The sequence below is a fragment of the Podarcis cretensis genome (assembly GCF_951804945.1).
Source record: "Podarcis cretensis genome assembly, chromosome: 9".
Taxonomy (NCBI): Eukaryota; Metazoa; Chordata; class Lepidosauria; order Squamata; family Lacertidae; genus Podarcis; species Podarcis cretensis.
In genome coordinates, this window is record NC_137178.1 from 44151979 (window position 1) to 44168388 (window position 16410).

At 39.3% G+C, this 16410-nt stretch overlaps 1 protein-coding gene across 4 annotated transcripts in view; it reads right to left on the minus strand.

The window, feature by feature from the left end:
* Positions 1 to 1325: 1325 nt before the first annotated feature.
* The window catches only part of FSTL5 (follistatin like 5), a 324108-nt gene continuing 309023 nt past the window's right edge, over positions 1326 to 16410 (minus strand). For all 4 annotated transcript variants that reach the window (XM_079991393.1, XM_079991391.1, XM_079991392.1 and 1 more), the window contains one exon: positions 1326 to 3750. In XM_079991393.1, the coding sequence (XP_079847519.1) occupies positions 3048 to 3750 (703 nt within the window). In that variant the 3' untranslated portion in view covers positions 1326 to 3047. The remainder of the gene's footprint in view (positions 3751 to 16410) is intronic.

Genomic DNA, 16410 nt, shown 5'->3' on the forward strand with positions numbered 1-16410 from the left:
TAGAATCATGGAATTGTAGAGTTAGAAGGGACTCCAAGGATCCAGTCAACCTCTCTGTAATGCAGGAATCTCAACTAAAGCATCCATGACAGATGACCATCCAACCTCTGCTTAAAAACCTCCTAGGAAGGAGAGTCCACCACCTTCCAAAGGAGTCCGTTCCACTGTCAAACAGCTCTTACTGACAGAAAGTTTTCCTGATGTGTTGTTGGAATTACTGTATTGGCCCGAATATAAGCCGCACTCCCCTCTCCCAAATTCCAACCGTGAAAAGTTAAAGTGTGGCTTAAATTCGCGACCTTACAAAAATTGGCTTACTCCCCCCTCCCATGGTTTGCCTGGAGGCTGTTGACCGGCATTGGTGGGATACTGGGCACCAGCAATGGCCACCCCCGATCATTGTGGTAGCTTCAGGGAGGCTGGCACGTGGCATGTTTGGGGGTCCAGCACCACTGCTTGCTTGGGAAGCAGGGTGCCAAGCACTGGTGCCAGCCACTCCCTGCCCCCCATTCAGGGTGGTAGGGCTGGGAGGTGGGTGTGCAGTGTGCTCAGAACTGAGTGCTGGCACCGGTTTGGGGAGCGGGGCACCATGCACCAGTGCCACCCCCCAACCCACTGGTTGGTTTGAGCGTCAGAGCGATTAAGGTGCCAAAAAAGCGTCAGCGCTGGCTAATCACCGTGACTTTTTTCTTTTTCTCTCCAATTTTAAGGGAGTGGCTTGTATTCGGGTATTGTCTTTTTTTCTCTCCCCCCCCCGAATTTTAAAGGTGCGGCTTATTTGTGGGTGTGTCTTATATTCAGGCCAATATGGTACAGATGAACACTCTTTGAGTACACATTTCCAACCATCTGTGAATCTATCTGACAGTAGCACACATCTAACCCATTCGGTAACCAAAATATTGTAGGAAATTTTGTCGATTGCTTAGCTGAAATCAAGATAAATGAAGGTAGGCCAATCAAAAAGAGAGAGATTAAGATTGACAGTGTCATCTGCTGTAAAGAAGGTGGATCTCCCCACTCTACCCCTGCCTCACAGAATTTCATTACAATCTCCTGCTGTTCTTATAAGAAAAGAGAAGTATATTTGTTGTCATATCAACTGAAGGCGAGAACATTTAAAATGTAAGGGGTTTATTCTCCGTTATCAAGCATTTTCTACATACAGAACATCCACATGGTGTAAGATAGAGAAGAAAATAATGTAGAAGAAACGGATGACTGTAAATCATTGAATAACAAACAGTTTACATGGCAGTGGTGGGGATTTTTTTTTTTTTTGCTCACAATGGGAAAAATTGTTAAAAGGATTCAGTAGGTATAAATGTAAGTCAATTCTTTTATTCAATTAAATCTGCCAGTTTTCTTAAGCTAAAGAGAATTCTACTGTATCACAGCGCAGAATGCTAATTACACACAAGAAAATACAATGCTAGAAAATTTCAAATTTTTAAGCAGCTTTACACATTAGGGTAGAATTAGAATAAAACTTCTGACTGCATTGAATAAACAGAGGTCAGTTGAAAAGCCTGCTTTATTTAAAGAAACACATTCTTAAAAAAAAAATCAAAACCACCTATATTGTTACTGAAAATCTGAAGAATTTTTTTACTGCTAACTTTGAGTCCAGATCTCATTTTTTCCTCATTCTAGTGGCTACAATGATTCTAAATTTTAGAACCTTTATTATCCTTATATAGATGTAGAAGCAATGTTTGAAACTAGAGCAGTAATTCATTAAACAAAAAGAAATAATAAAGACAACACCTTGCAATAGTGATCTAATGGGAGGCGCAGGATAGAAAATTTACTGAGCTTTATTAAAAGTGTCAAGGAAAATCAGGTATTTGACAAACAATGTACATGTAGAGGCTCTAGCATCTAGCAAAGTGATCTTAAACATATTTACTTAGAGGTTTGTCCCATTGATTTCAATAGACCTTTTACTTCCATTAAGAAGCTTAGAAACATTGTCTGACGCTGCAACCCTTCACACATCTGGGAGTATGGACCACTGAACTCAATAGGGCTTAGACATGTACAGGATTGTGCTGTTAATCTCCATCTTTTTCGTTCCACTGATATATAATTTCCTTAAAAATGCACCTCTAGTAACAAATTGGTTTTTTAAAAAATAACAGTTTTTTGCCAGTGTAAGTGAATCTTCTTGGTATTGGTAGTTAGACAAAACATGTCTTTCTAAGAAGATACGCATGACATTTTTTCTTTCATAGAACCAAAACTCCCAGTTGATGCAAGTCCTTTAGAGGTGAGGAGATAATTGCCTAACTCTGCTACAAAAAAAGAGGGGTCAAAGTTCTATGAGCAGTTAACAGAATTTCAACTGAAACTTGAAATAAAAATCATATCCTCAAACTGCAGTAATAAAAAATGACAACACAAGAGATGTTGCAAATATACTTTTCCTTTGTCTTAAAAAACCATGCTTTACAACCTGATGGGGATGAAAAACTTGAGATATCAAAAGCTTCTTTTCAGGGAAAAAGAAAGCCTGCAGCCACAATGGGAATACAATTACATGTTTCCTAGGCTTCTCTTTCCTTGTGAGACATTTCCCTTCAAGGCACAAAAAGATTAAATAGTGGACAGGGCAGGACAAAATGCTTCAGTTAAAAAAAATCTAAAGTTGTACGTAGAGTGTACCCTAACATTTCAATGAATAGGATTAAGTCAACATGACCCCCCCCCCTTTAAAAAAAGAAAAGCCTTCAATTTAAAATGTGGCATCATTTTGTCAACACATGGCTCATGTGTAGAAGGTCCCTTAAACATTTAATATTTTCACCAATTGGCTAAATCACCCTAAGGAGGTCATCAATAGTACACAAAATGTTTGCTCACAATTCCAGCATTTTTATATCACCAAAATTGCATTTTAGTCAGCCACACAACATGTACAGAAGGGTCTAACTTTTTTTTAAAAAAGAAAAAAACACAATCAAAACAAAACAGTGACAATTTAGAGGATGAAGTTAAGTGCAATGTACTGTAAAACTATTCACTCGGCTGTTATCTAACATGGTTCCTTATGCTTCTCCAACCCAAATCACTGTGTTTCCTCTCTCAACTTCAGTGATTTCGCAATTCAACTTGTTCAGCCGTCCATCCAGAATAAACAAGGATTCCTTAGAAGGTGTCATCAGGTACTGACCAAAGAGCCCGCTGCCTTCAATTAAGCGGTTCTTCCTGTTCCACGGCCATTCGTCTGGCTTAAGAGGCTCCTTAAGACTCTTCACCATCTTCACCTTGCCAGAGGACAATTCTACAAAAAGCACATCAGTTTGTGTGCTGGAGCTACCAAATACATTATATTGATGGGCTTCAGTAAACGATGCTTGAAAAGCTACATCAGATATGTGCAAGTTGGTGTGGATGTCAAAGGCATCCTGTATTTCTCCTCTAACTGTGATGGTCTGGACCCTCATGAGACCTTTCACATCATCAATGCTGACTAGATAGTGACCATCTGGAGAGATATATGGAGTTCCTGTTACATCACCATTGTATCCAATGACAGAGTCAGTAACACCGTCCACTATAAGCTGCGGTGGGACAGCTCCTGTGGTGTCAGGCTTACAGTTGATAAAATAATATCCTCCAAGGTGTGTGTAAGCCAGAGACTTTGGAACACAACTGTAATCCTTTAAATTAATTGTCTTGATGTACGACATAGTTTCAAGATCTATTTTCTGGAGCACAGGCTCATCTTTGTGAAGAATAAATCCAAACCTAAAAGAAATGAGACAAAAAACAAAATCAAAGGGGGGAAAAATCCACAGTAGAGTATATATAATCAAATGCAAGCAGTGCTTAAAGATCTCCACAAAGAGTTACATGTAAACCTTGCTTATATCTGAGATCTGGTTATCATATGCCTCTTTAAAAATACAGTCTGACTGTCTGACTTCCGAAATGTTCGACAACCGAGGTGCAATGCTGGTCAGCAAATTCCATTGAAAAAATGAAGAAACGCGCCTCAGAAGCCGTTCAACTTTTGAGGCGTGTTCGAAAACGGAAGCATTCCATTCCGGGTTGTCAGCGTTCAAACGCCGAAATGTTCAACAACTGAGTTTCCACTGTACTTGTTGTTTTTTAAATAATTTTTATTGAATTTTATGTTTTTATCATATTAAAATTGTGTCAAATAACAAAAATAAATACAATTCCCAAATTTTCCCCTCCCCCCTACGACTTCCCTCAACTTCATCTTCTGGTTTTTAAACATATTAACTTCTGCTTGCTTTATTGTATCTTAATTTTAAATTCCTTAAATTAAATGTTATTATGCTCTTATCATTTTTACACCATCTTTGCAATTTCTATATTTAATTTTGTTAATTGTAAGTGTTTACACAAATCCTGCTAGTGATACTGTACTTGTTAGTCACCTCATATGTAGGTTTCTCATACAACTTAGCTTAAAAACATTAACAACAGTACATTTAAAAGACCACAATAAATCTTAAAAAACCAACCAAATTATTTATTTTATGTACTTATATGACATCTCCACAAAGTTTTCTCAACAGCTTACAATAAAAAGGTAAATAGAAAATAAAATATGAAATAAAACTAAATGAATACAACACAAACAGAGTACACAACACTTTTATATATTAAAAAGGGGAAAGATTTAAAACTTGAGAGGCCCTGACTATACAAGCTGCTTACCTGGGTATGTCTTCACCTGGTGCCACAAAGAATCATAAAGATGGCACCCTGTGAGCCTCCCTAGGAAGTCTGTTCCATAATTGGGTGCCACTACTGAAAAACTTTCTTTCCCTGGTGGCTACCTGCAGCAGGGTCTCTGAAGAGAGTCTTATGGTTCAAAGAGGTAAAGGAGAAGCTGGCCTCTTAAATAACCTTGTCTCCATCAGTTTAGGGTTTAAAATGGTAAAACCAACACTTGAAAGTAGAACTGGACACACTGGCGGAGGAACAGGAGTGTGGAGGGAGCAGACCGTCCCCAGCACCACTATTCCGGTAGAGTGCCATCGCGGTGGCGCCCCCCGAACATGCCTGGCGTCACGCCCCTGTGGGTGGCACGCCATGCCCCCCAGGGGGTGCCAGCCACACCCCCATCTCTCCGCCCCGGTAGCAGATCATGCAGCTTCGCCACTGACTAGACATTGATAAAAAGAAAACTCATACAACAAATTACAATACAAAACAAAGAAAACTCCAACAACAAATTACAATACGGATCTCACAGGAGTTTAAAACACAAGCAGCAAAAATGGGAGCTTAGAAGAATCAACTTAGCCAAAGGGATTAAATTAACATGATCTTAAAAGGCCAGGAAGGACAATGCAAAGGCTTAGCCTGAAGCCAAAAGAACAACAATGTGGGGCCTGTCAAACTCCCTTGGGGACAACATACCATAGCTGAGTGTGGTAGTAGCAAAAAGTTCCACCTGGATTGAGAGGGCGCTCAGGGAAGTGTATAACTTATATCAGATTAATGTATGGTTATACTTGATGAAGTGGAGCAGCTTCCATCGAAAAGCAATTTGTTTGAGGAGATGGAAGAGAAAATGTTGGTAGTGTTAACCGAGATAACCTATTTACAGATGCAAGTTACCACTGTGTACTGCAGTCATCAAGTGATGAAACAGTCCCAAGTCACAAATTCTTCTTATCAAGTTGCTGGTGAAGGCTATAGCTTCTCTGCAATTATAATTCAGTTCCCAAGTAGAACAACATACATCAAAGCCACCTATGAAGTTTAATTGGAATATATTTTTTGCCATGTGATTAAGAGGAAATGGTACACTATTCTGGATGTGCATAACTCCAGTGAGATATCGTATATGCAGTTTTAAAATCAATTAACTGTTGCTTAAACCAGAAGAGATACACAGCTTCAATAGGAGCATGCAGTACATCTCAGATATTTTAGTTCATTTCATTCTCATTTCTCCCCCATGAACATGAATTCAATGCTCATTGCTATTTAGATAATTATTCCAATCCTTCTCATCATAACGATTTAGGAATACACCTCCCAACTATTAAGGCCTAAATTGTTTCATTTTCAAAGTACCTTTACGCATAAGAACCAAGGAAATTGACTATGTGAAGGTTTTCAGAAAATATGAGACAAGCATGAGAAAGCTGAGCAGAAATGGAACAGGACTAGTGGATATTACTACACAGGCTGGTCAGACACCACATGGTCATACCCCAGTTGCTGGTCAGACACATTGCAAAGTATTCAGCACTGCGAGTGTGCAGTCACAGGCTGATTTCTGATGGCTGTTAAAGGACTACCTTGGCTCTCATAAGGAACTGTTCTAGTGTACAGCTGGAGGGACGGTGCTCCGAGATTTTAAATGATATAACTTGTTTACTAATTTTAACTCAACAGTATTCAAATTCTTAAACACACACACAATAGCTCTGGTTATCATTAAATACTGTATTGTACACACGACACCTTCAATATTTTATACCCTTGCAGAAAAACAATATTACAGTATTCTTAACTACAACACAAGTGGAACTTTCAGGCTTTTTCTTAGCAGCATGCTTTGGCACTTCTCTAAATGTCACCCCTCTCTCCAACCCTTTGATCCTCAATGCCAAGTTTTCCTGATGTAACTTGCCAATATATCTGGAAAGCCTGACAAATAGAACCAGCAGGTTAATAGGATTAACTACAAATAAGGCTGATAGTGAGGCAGGGATGAGAAGGTGGAATAGACTGACTGAGTACATACTGATTTTTAATATCTGCTTATGATTCCGACTGAAGGAACTCTTCTTTGCTCCATCTCAAAAAGAACGTGGTTTGCTGCAATGCAGAAAAATTAAAGCATGCTAGAAATGTGAAGGGTGATTTAACAAATAAAGGAAAGGATGGCTAATGAAACATACCTCATGGTGCTATGCCCTATATAATGGAGTCCTATCTAATTTCACTTTCTCCAGATAAAGAATGTATAGTTGCTGCATAACCTAAGAACATTTGACAGTGCTAACACAATGAGGAAGAAAATGGGTGACCTTTTCCTGAATGATTTATTACAAGATTGTGTATGGCCAAACACCAAAGAAATTCAAACTAATGGATCATCAGAGCTCATTATCTCTTCTGAGTAAGGACTACCAGATCCAAATGTCTTCTTTATGCCATATAAATGTTTTAAAATATTGCCACGGGGCCAAAGTTCGATGGAAGAGGAAAATTTATCCTGCATCTGTTATGATTTTGCAGAAAGTTAATTCAATTGATCAAACTGAACATAAAATGTTGAACTTCCAGGTTTTTTTTACATGTATGTAACTGAGTATCATCACCCGCTTCCCTTAAAATTAAGCCTTTCTTTAATATAAGGTAAGGCTATCTCTTATATAGCCTGCGTTCATGTATGTTAAGGGTTTATTTTTATAGTGAACTCTTTCCAACTAAACATCAAGAAAAACTTTCTGACAGTAAGAGCTGTTCGACAGTACAGTGGTACCTCGGGATGCAAACAGGATCCGTTCTGGAACCCTGTTCGCATCCTGAATGGAACGGAAGATGCGACGGCGCGTCTGTGCATGCACGGGTCACATTTTGCCGCTTCCGTGCATGCGCATGACATCATTTTGAGCGTCTGTGCATGTGCGAGCGGCGAAACACGGAAGTAACGTGCTCTGTTACTTCCGGGTTGCCATGGAGCGCAACCCGAAAGCGCTCAACCTGAAGCACATTCAACCCAAAGTATGACTGTAGAACAGTTTCCCTTGGGAGGTTGTGGACTCTCCTTCCTTGGATGTTTTTAAGCAGAGGCTGGATGGCCACCTGTCATGGATGCTTAAGCTGAGTTTCCTGCATTGCAGGCAGTTGGACTAGATGACCCTTGGGGTCCCTTGGAACGCTACAATTCTATAATTCCACACAAATGGGAAATGAGGTATCAGCAAAGTGTCAGTAAAAAGCCCTGCCAGCCACTCACACTCACATTTTAGTCCAGCAATTAAACAGGGAGATGCCTGCACTTTGTTGATAGATCAGAAGCTGGCAACAAGTCCTATAATTTCCCTCAGAAAAGTGGCTTTTAGCATTGGCGCTAGGTCATTAGTGAGAAAACATTCTTGCCAAGGGCTGACATCTGAGCAACCTGTAAGATATGTATTGATTCTTATATCCTCAGAGAAAAATATCCCCTGCACAAAGGTGAATCTAAATTGTCCCCTTCATGGACACAATCTTAAAACAGAACAGTCAGTGATTAAAGCGGCAGAGACCTATCGCAGTCAAAGGAAGTTAAGCCATATTCTTTAGGAAAGTATCTCCAAGGCTGTCTAATCTTCAGGCTGTAGTTTGAATAGAAGGCTTCAGGTTTTCAGAGCCGTTAATCTAGTACCTTTCATAAGCATTTAATTTTTAAAGATTAGAGGCAAAAACCTGCAGTCACTCATAATTGTGCCATAAAATTATGCTTGCAGCTTATGTACTATAAACCTGTTTTATGAGTAGGTCTCTAGTAGAACAACAAGTGATACATCAGAGTGCCTTTAGTTTCCCCCAGTGATTTATATGTAAAAAATGCCATGTTTAATGCAAACTTCCCTTTCATGCAGATTGATATACGGAGGCCTCCCACTGTTCATTAATCCCTGATTAATATTTATGAGACGTCTAACCCTCATGTCTCCCCTGTGCAATAATATCACGAACAGTGCCTGGCTTAGAATCACCAACACGATTTTGTCCAAGTGCATATGGATCCTTCTTTCATCCGTCCAAAACAACGAAAAGTGGGAATTAGTTGTTCTACAGAACAACAGCAATAACAAGAGCTAGAGCAGGTGGAACATGACAGGCTGTGGGGAGTTACTTGGTTCAGTCTCAATTTTACCTGCTAAACGTCTTAACTAAATCCTTATCTAATCTGAGTGCAGAGCCTGAGTAAAGGACAATCAAAAGAGGCTCCTGTATTGAATGATATATAAAAGTTGTAAGTCTCAGGTCCAGAAGCCAAACATGGCCCTAAAAGCCTCTCTAACTAGCCCTTGGGACACATCTGTGGTCACACCTCTCGAGTTCTGTTCTGCACCCTTCTTGAGAGCTTTTGACTGGCTGAAAAGTATCCTTGAATTATGATAATGCCTGCTTTCTGCATAGATGCAGGAGAAAGGTATGAGTGAGTGTGCAGAAAAAAATCACACCCATTGCTATTCCATGTCCCTAAAAAGTTGCTCATCGCAGAATGTGGCTGTAGGGCTGAAAACATTCATCAGCCCTCATAAAAAGCACAGGGTGTCTAATAGCCACCTGATGTCAGCCAGTGAGGCTGCCAGAACCTGAGCACAGCATTGCTTTCAAATCTGTAAACAGGGAATAGGCAATTTGGTGCCAGCAGTTCAAATGGAAGTCTAAAGGTGACTCAGGAATGCAACAGAACTGCAAGGCTAAGATGAAAGGCAAGTCTAGAACTGATTTCATGAGTATATTAGCGACAAGCAAGATGAAGCACCAAGTAATATCTCCTAAAGGCTTTTTATTTTTGTTTTACTGAAATGTATCTGGGTAGGGGAATGGGATACCTGTTTGGGAAGACAAAGTGCTGTCAGACATTTGTTCTACTCATAATTGCCCCACAAGCTATTTTCCCATCTGTGTGGGGTAAATGGTAGTATCTTTTCACCTATGAATGTGAAAGCAGGGGGGGGGGAGGCATTTTGTCAGAAAAAGCTGCCTGATTGGAAAGGGTTAAGCATCCCCTTTCCAATATCCTACAATTGCTAACAGATTTTCAATTTCCGATGTCTGCATTTCAGTCAAGCTGTCATAGGAACAACATCTCATCTAGTTTGTCTCTAACTCTGCTGGGCAAAGATTCAAATGAATAGCAATAATGTAGTTTTGATTTTGATTTCTAAAATGCCTAATATACTGGAAGAAATCTAGAATTGGTTTCATTTGGACCAAATTGCTAAACATGTGCCCTTTATTGCAAGGATGCTCTCCCTCCCTCCCTCCCCCCCCCCTCTCTCTCTCACACACACTCTCACACACACACACTTAACCATTTGGTGTATCTTCAAAACACTGTTTTGGTACATTGTGTATCCACCTTGACTTTCTCTAGGTAATTTTGTTGAAATGTTACTTTCAGGAATAGTCATCAAAGTTACTTATGGAATATTCATGAATAAAGCTTTGGAATGTCATGGTGAAATATTTGTATTTCTTATTGATGTAGTGCTATAAATGTGCATGGTGCTTTGGCACAGTATGATAATGTCTACCAAAGACAGTTTATCAAAGAAGGCAGTCTGTGATCATTACAGCCTCTTAATAAGTTAACTGGCAGTGGAGATTACTTTAAGGTGCATACTTATCTAATTAAGTTTAAATCTCCACAAATATGACCTCTACATAGACAAAGACAAACACATGCAGAATTTGCATTTCTAACTTCAGATAACTACTTATAATTACATTTTAAATATGAAATCCACATTTTGCTCATGCCACATTTTAGACTGCTCTTCTTTTCTCAAGACATGACCATGTTGATATCTGGCTAGTAATTCCAAAGCTTCTCTACTGAGGTATATTTGTTGTGAACGCTTTTCAACATTTCACTGGCTTTATTGTGATGAGTTTCCACTTTCTTGGTGGAATGTTATGAGTTTTGCCATCCCCTATCAGTTACTGCTGTCAAGATGGGTCAGGGATGGGTAAATTCAAGAATCACGGAAACAAATTGTGTCACATACTTTGTTTGTATACAATAATGGCTGGGCGATGGAAAAGGTAATGTGCCAGGTTCTGTACACGGAGTTCTAACAAACCTGGATATTTAGTTGTAGCACAACTCTCTGGGGGGAAATCACTATTACTTGTTTAGTTTTACAATGCCAATAGTCTAGCAGCTTAACAATATGAAGCAAATTGTGGGTCATGCCTCTTTGTCTAAACTGTTTATCCTTGCTTAGCCAAATATGTTGCAGAGCCATCCAGTAAACATTCCCCTAAAATGCAGAAGTTCTGGAATTATATTGCTCTGGGACCAATGTCCCACAGAGCAATGGACCAGACAAACAATGCTCTGTATAGTAGACTTCAAACACTTGTTTTTTAATAGAATGTTTTCCAATAAAACTATCTTTCAAAAGAAAGCAAACCTGGTATAACTGTGTCCTATCCACCCAATGTGACAAAAGCATTTTTCTCTTCCTTAAGCTCAATGTTTCCGAATACTTAAGCTGTGCTTCACTTATTGCTAGTTGTCTCCCATGAAGAAAAGAGTGAGTGATATTTACACATAATGTACTAAAGAAATTGTTTTCGATCTGAATGTAATGCAGAAGCAGAAGTGAAATACATCTGTGTTTAAACAGTAGTCACATTCAGAGTTAGAAGAAAGAATGTAGGTAAAGGTAGAGGGAAGCTCAAATGGGGATGTTGATCATAGCACTATAGATTAAACTAGAATAGACTCAAAACAGGTGAAATTATTGGACCCCTCTTGAAAAACTGGTGAACCCTTTTGGACAAGAAATTGCAGTGGACTAGACTGGGGTAGCTAACTCCAGTCAAGCTTAGTCAGCAAGGGCAATGGCCAAGGATGATGAGAGCTGTAGTCCAACAACATCTGAATAGCACTGTATTGACTTCTCCTGGACTACACTGTGTCAAACATGAAAAGGAGACATTGAAAACTAGTAGTAGAATATACTATGCTGAAGATTAGAAAGGGTTCGGGAAGTCTAGCTGCTGTGGGCAAGCTAGAACTGGGAATTTTGGTCAGACACATGCAAAAGATAACTGGATATTTCTTTTAGTTGAGAGAACTAATTTAAAACAACATATAGTTTTGCTTTTGACAATTTGTTGAAGACACAGAGAGGTGAGACACTGTGAAAACTAAGAAATCAAGGGAGACAGTTCATATCTCTCTTCTCAGTGTGAATTCAGCAAGACAGCAGAGATCGGCTCAAAACTCAAAGAGCTGAGAAATTTCTCATCATTTCTTATATATATATAAAAGAAAAGATCTGCAGGAACTGAATATATAGACATCAGTCAACACATCCTATCCCATGTTTTCCTTGCAGCAGCATGGAACTGCTTGCACAGGTGGGGTTAAAGTAACATCTTCCACTGAGCACAAGGGACAGGAATATGCAAAAGCTGGAAGTTTCTAGCTTCCTGACATATACTTTCCCCACCCAATCACATTCTGAAAAAGCTAAATTGGTTGTAAGTGCAGCCTGTCGGTGACTTCAAATAAATTCATAAAACCTTCCGCACTTAATAAAAAATTGTTCTGTTAGTGTGGCAGCACATATGCTTCGGAGCTCTCTGTCTATCGACATCAGGCAGAAATCTTCACTATATTCTTTGACACCTGCTCTCTTTTTAGTTTACTGCTGATTTTAATAGATTTAAAAATGCTTTTAATTACTTGTTTTTATGGGTATTTCTAATATTTATGGCAAACTGCTTGGAGGTTTTGTTACAATCAAGTGGTTTCTAAATTTTGTCAAATAAATAAAATCAATTTTAATAAAACTTCTTAAAGCTGTAATTATTGGTTTTCAGAAATGCAAACAACAACCTTCTGAGCTACATTCAGACACTCTTCAGTTTACATTGGCTTAGCCAAACCCAACATTAATTCTGCAGTGGCTAATACTTCCATTTAACATGTTTAATGCCCCAGGGAAGTTGGTGTAAAGCCATTTGCTATTTCTCTGGGTTGATTCCTTTTTTATATCAGTCTTGACCCACTAATTATAACCTTCTCTTAGCAGCTCTTACAAACTAGCGTTTCTTCAATGTCTAGCCTACCAGAGCCATTTACATGAGTGAGTAACAACAATGGCATTTGGTTTTAAGAACAACTCTGGTCATTACTGCAGAGGTATCAGGAACACAATGATGTCTATAAAGTTATCAGTATGAACATACTTCAAGGAGAGTACAAATAATTCCATTTCTGTCGCAGACATACAGACAACTATATGGGAGGGTTTTATATCAGACACAAGGCTGAACAGAGCACGAAAGTTATGGGAGGCTTTCCCAACCTACAACAGCAGGTGACCAAGGCTTTTTCACAAACTACAAATGACCATCTAGTGAAGCTTTGACAAGAGACCATCAATAACTTGTGGTTTTACGAAAAATCAATTGTCAGAACCTGGTACGGGGATTATATTGACATTTTAAAGGCATGTGCTTGGCACTAAACATTCAGTTTAAAAAATAGGTAAGACCTCTCTTTCTTGTTCACATTTCTAGTGCTCATGATAAAAGGAGGTCCATGGCCATAGTACCAAGGCTCAAATCTACTAGCATCTTTCTCTTTCCAAGGGTAGAAGTAAGTCTCCCATGATCACATACATGAGTAGATCCTGACCCGTGCTTCCAATGATGTGGATGAAACCAATCAAACTAAGTCAAGTTAAATTTTGCACAGCAGTTTTAGCTTAAAATGGTTTTAAGATTAAGAAGATTAAAATTCCCATTTGGTCACATGCATTTTTTCCCCTTGTTTGATAAAGATTATGAACAGCTTTGGGTCTGATTATTTTTCAGCTAATGTATATGCAAATGAGCGGTGGTTCTATCAGTTAAAACCAAAATGTGGAGAGAGCATGTTTCTTGTAGAAGCTGAAAATAGATTTGCTTAACAAAAATCCAGCAAATAATACAAGTATTGTATTGCTCTTGGTTTTTAAGGAAATAATTTTGTTATGGATTGCACTATGATTATTATAAATCTTGTTTAAAATCCATGTTAAGTAATATAATTGTAACTAGGGTTTCCAGCAGCATATATATCGATGGTATGATTATGAACTATATTAAATTTCAGCATCGCTACTGGAGTTTCATTTTGTGATGTATCTGACATATCTATGATTAATTAGAAGAGTTTTAAATGCAAGATGCCTGCTGATTTCTGGATGGCATGGGTAATGTGTTGCCTGGTGGGTATTATATGCCATAGTTGAATGCATTTTGAATCTTAGCATGCTGTATGGTTATTCAGACATAAAGCTGCATGCAACTTTCTCAGACACAGAGAACTGAGTCAGGTGATGAATTCATTGATTTGGAATAATGGGATATAGTTCACTGGTAGTGCATAAAAATTCCCATTACAGTATAAGCTAATTGCTTCACTTAGATATTTTCAGAGAGAAGGAGGATAGCATCTCAGCTAAGTTACTGCTCTCATGGAGACTCAGCCACCACTTGTACTCGCAACTTTGGGAATTGCCAGTCTGTTCTGTTTCTGCTTGACCAAAGAATGATCAATGAACCTTTTAAAGCACAAGTAATGACACCAACCACGAATTAGACTGGCCATGTTCTGGACATATTGAAGAACAGACTTGGCCTAAATCTCCAAAGCCTTACCCCATCAATTAAGATTAGAACTGGGACTTTGAAGGACATAGCTAAGGGATTGTAAGGCGGTGATCATCACTAGTTGAAAAGCAAACCTTTCTACCAAATGCTGGACACCCTTCCCTGGTTTGCCTCCCTTGCCATTGAGAAGATGTTGTAAGAGATGCAGGACTGCTACTGTTCTGTGTAGCTTTGTTTCTTCTACCTCTCGACATTGACTGCAATGTAACACATGAGGTGATGTTCCTTTGTCATGCATTTGCCTGCCCTCACCAGTCAATGAGGCAAAGCAAGAATGGTAGACACATAGTATTATCATTTGATACATATGTTGCATTGCCATAAATGTCACGGCGAAGGAATAACAAAGAAAAGTGGGACAGTGGCAATTTTGTGTTTCTTTTTCGTTTTAAAGTGAACTACTGCAGCTGTCCCTTAAATGTTTTTGCAGTCTAACCCATGGGAAGAAGTATCTCCTGAGAGTAGTAGGCTGTCTCTCTGCATCAGCAAATACCCCACCAGCTTCCTGAGTGTGATAAATATAGAAGATAGTGTAAAATTTAAAGTATGACTTCTGATTCGCTTTTGCATGCTGAGAAAATTGTTAGCCTGATGTTACCGTATATACTCAAGTATAAGCTGACCCAAATATAAGCCGAGGCACCTAATTTTAGCACAAAAAACTGGGAAAATTTATTGATTCGAGTATAAGCCGGTTCATCACACCACAAACCTGGTTGTGGCGGCAGCAGTGGAGGAAGAACAGGCAGCCCAAAAGGGCTGCTTTTGGGCTGCTTGTTCCTCCTCCTCCACCACAGACAGCAGCAAAGGCGGAGGAAGAGGAAGGAGCAGCCCTAAAGGGCTCCTTTCGGGCTGCTCGTCCCTCCGCCACCCACCTCACTCGAGTATAAGCCATGGGGGGCTTTTTCTGCATTAAAAATGTGCTGAAAAAGTCAGCTTATACTCGAGTATATACGATATTTCTTTTCCTTCATTGCTCAAGGGAGCACCAAAAATGCCATGAGGCTTAACCAAATTGTGGCATATTTGTGGCTGCATTTTTGGGAACCATTTTCTGTGAATACATTGATTTGCAAACATATAAAAACTGCATTGAGACCAAACTAGCTACCTAGTCTAGTATTCTCTTTCCTACAGCAGCCAGCCAGAGGACATGGGAAGGGTACAGAGACAATGCTATTGTCAACTACCCAGCTTTTGAAATAATAATAAAAATGTCGAAAACACAGCTTTCCTGATATAAGCAATCTTAGTCATCCAAAGTATGACTCACTTGTGTCTGACATACAAGGATTTGGAATACGTATTGTGGCAACAGACTGCTGTCTAAGAAAACCATCTGCAGAAAATATTGTAATCTGGCAGCGATAGGGTAGCTGCAATAAAAACTATGGAGGAGGCAGCATATAATAGAGTTAGCAGCATCCTAAGCATTTCATCTAACCTCATTAACTTACATCTCCAGTATAAGAGCCACAAAAGGAGAAGTGTAGGAATACTGAATGGGAACCAGAAACAACAAAATAGCCCAACCATTAATTTGTGTTTCTTGGTCATAGCTTCCAAGACTCTGGATTACAGGAAACAGGGTGCACCATACTATCCCAAGAAGTCCATCCTGTTTCTTCTGGGCCTTTCTGTTCATCCTCTGAAGTTCAGAACTCAGGAACAAAGAAAGTCGAGTGGTGCAGGAACACAAAGGCCTACCCTATATCAGTGGAAGTGTATCTGGTGTATAGGTGGAAAGCCCCTGACTCAATCTCCAGAATCTCTGTGCAGGGCTGGGAAGGCCCCCTGTCTGGAACCCTGAAGAAGCACTGCCCATCAGTGAGGAACATACTGAGGCAGATGGGCCAATGATCCAATTCAATATATTGCACCTGTCTATATTTTCCAGCGCTCCTTTATTTGTCACATTTAAAGACTTCAAAAATGTTTGAAGGAATTAAAATCAGAATAGCTTCTGATTGAATATTGCTCCTATGTCTATTAGCACTTCAGACAAAGAGA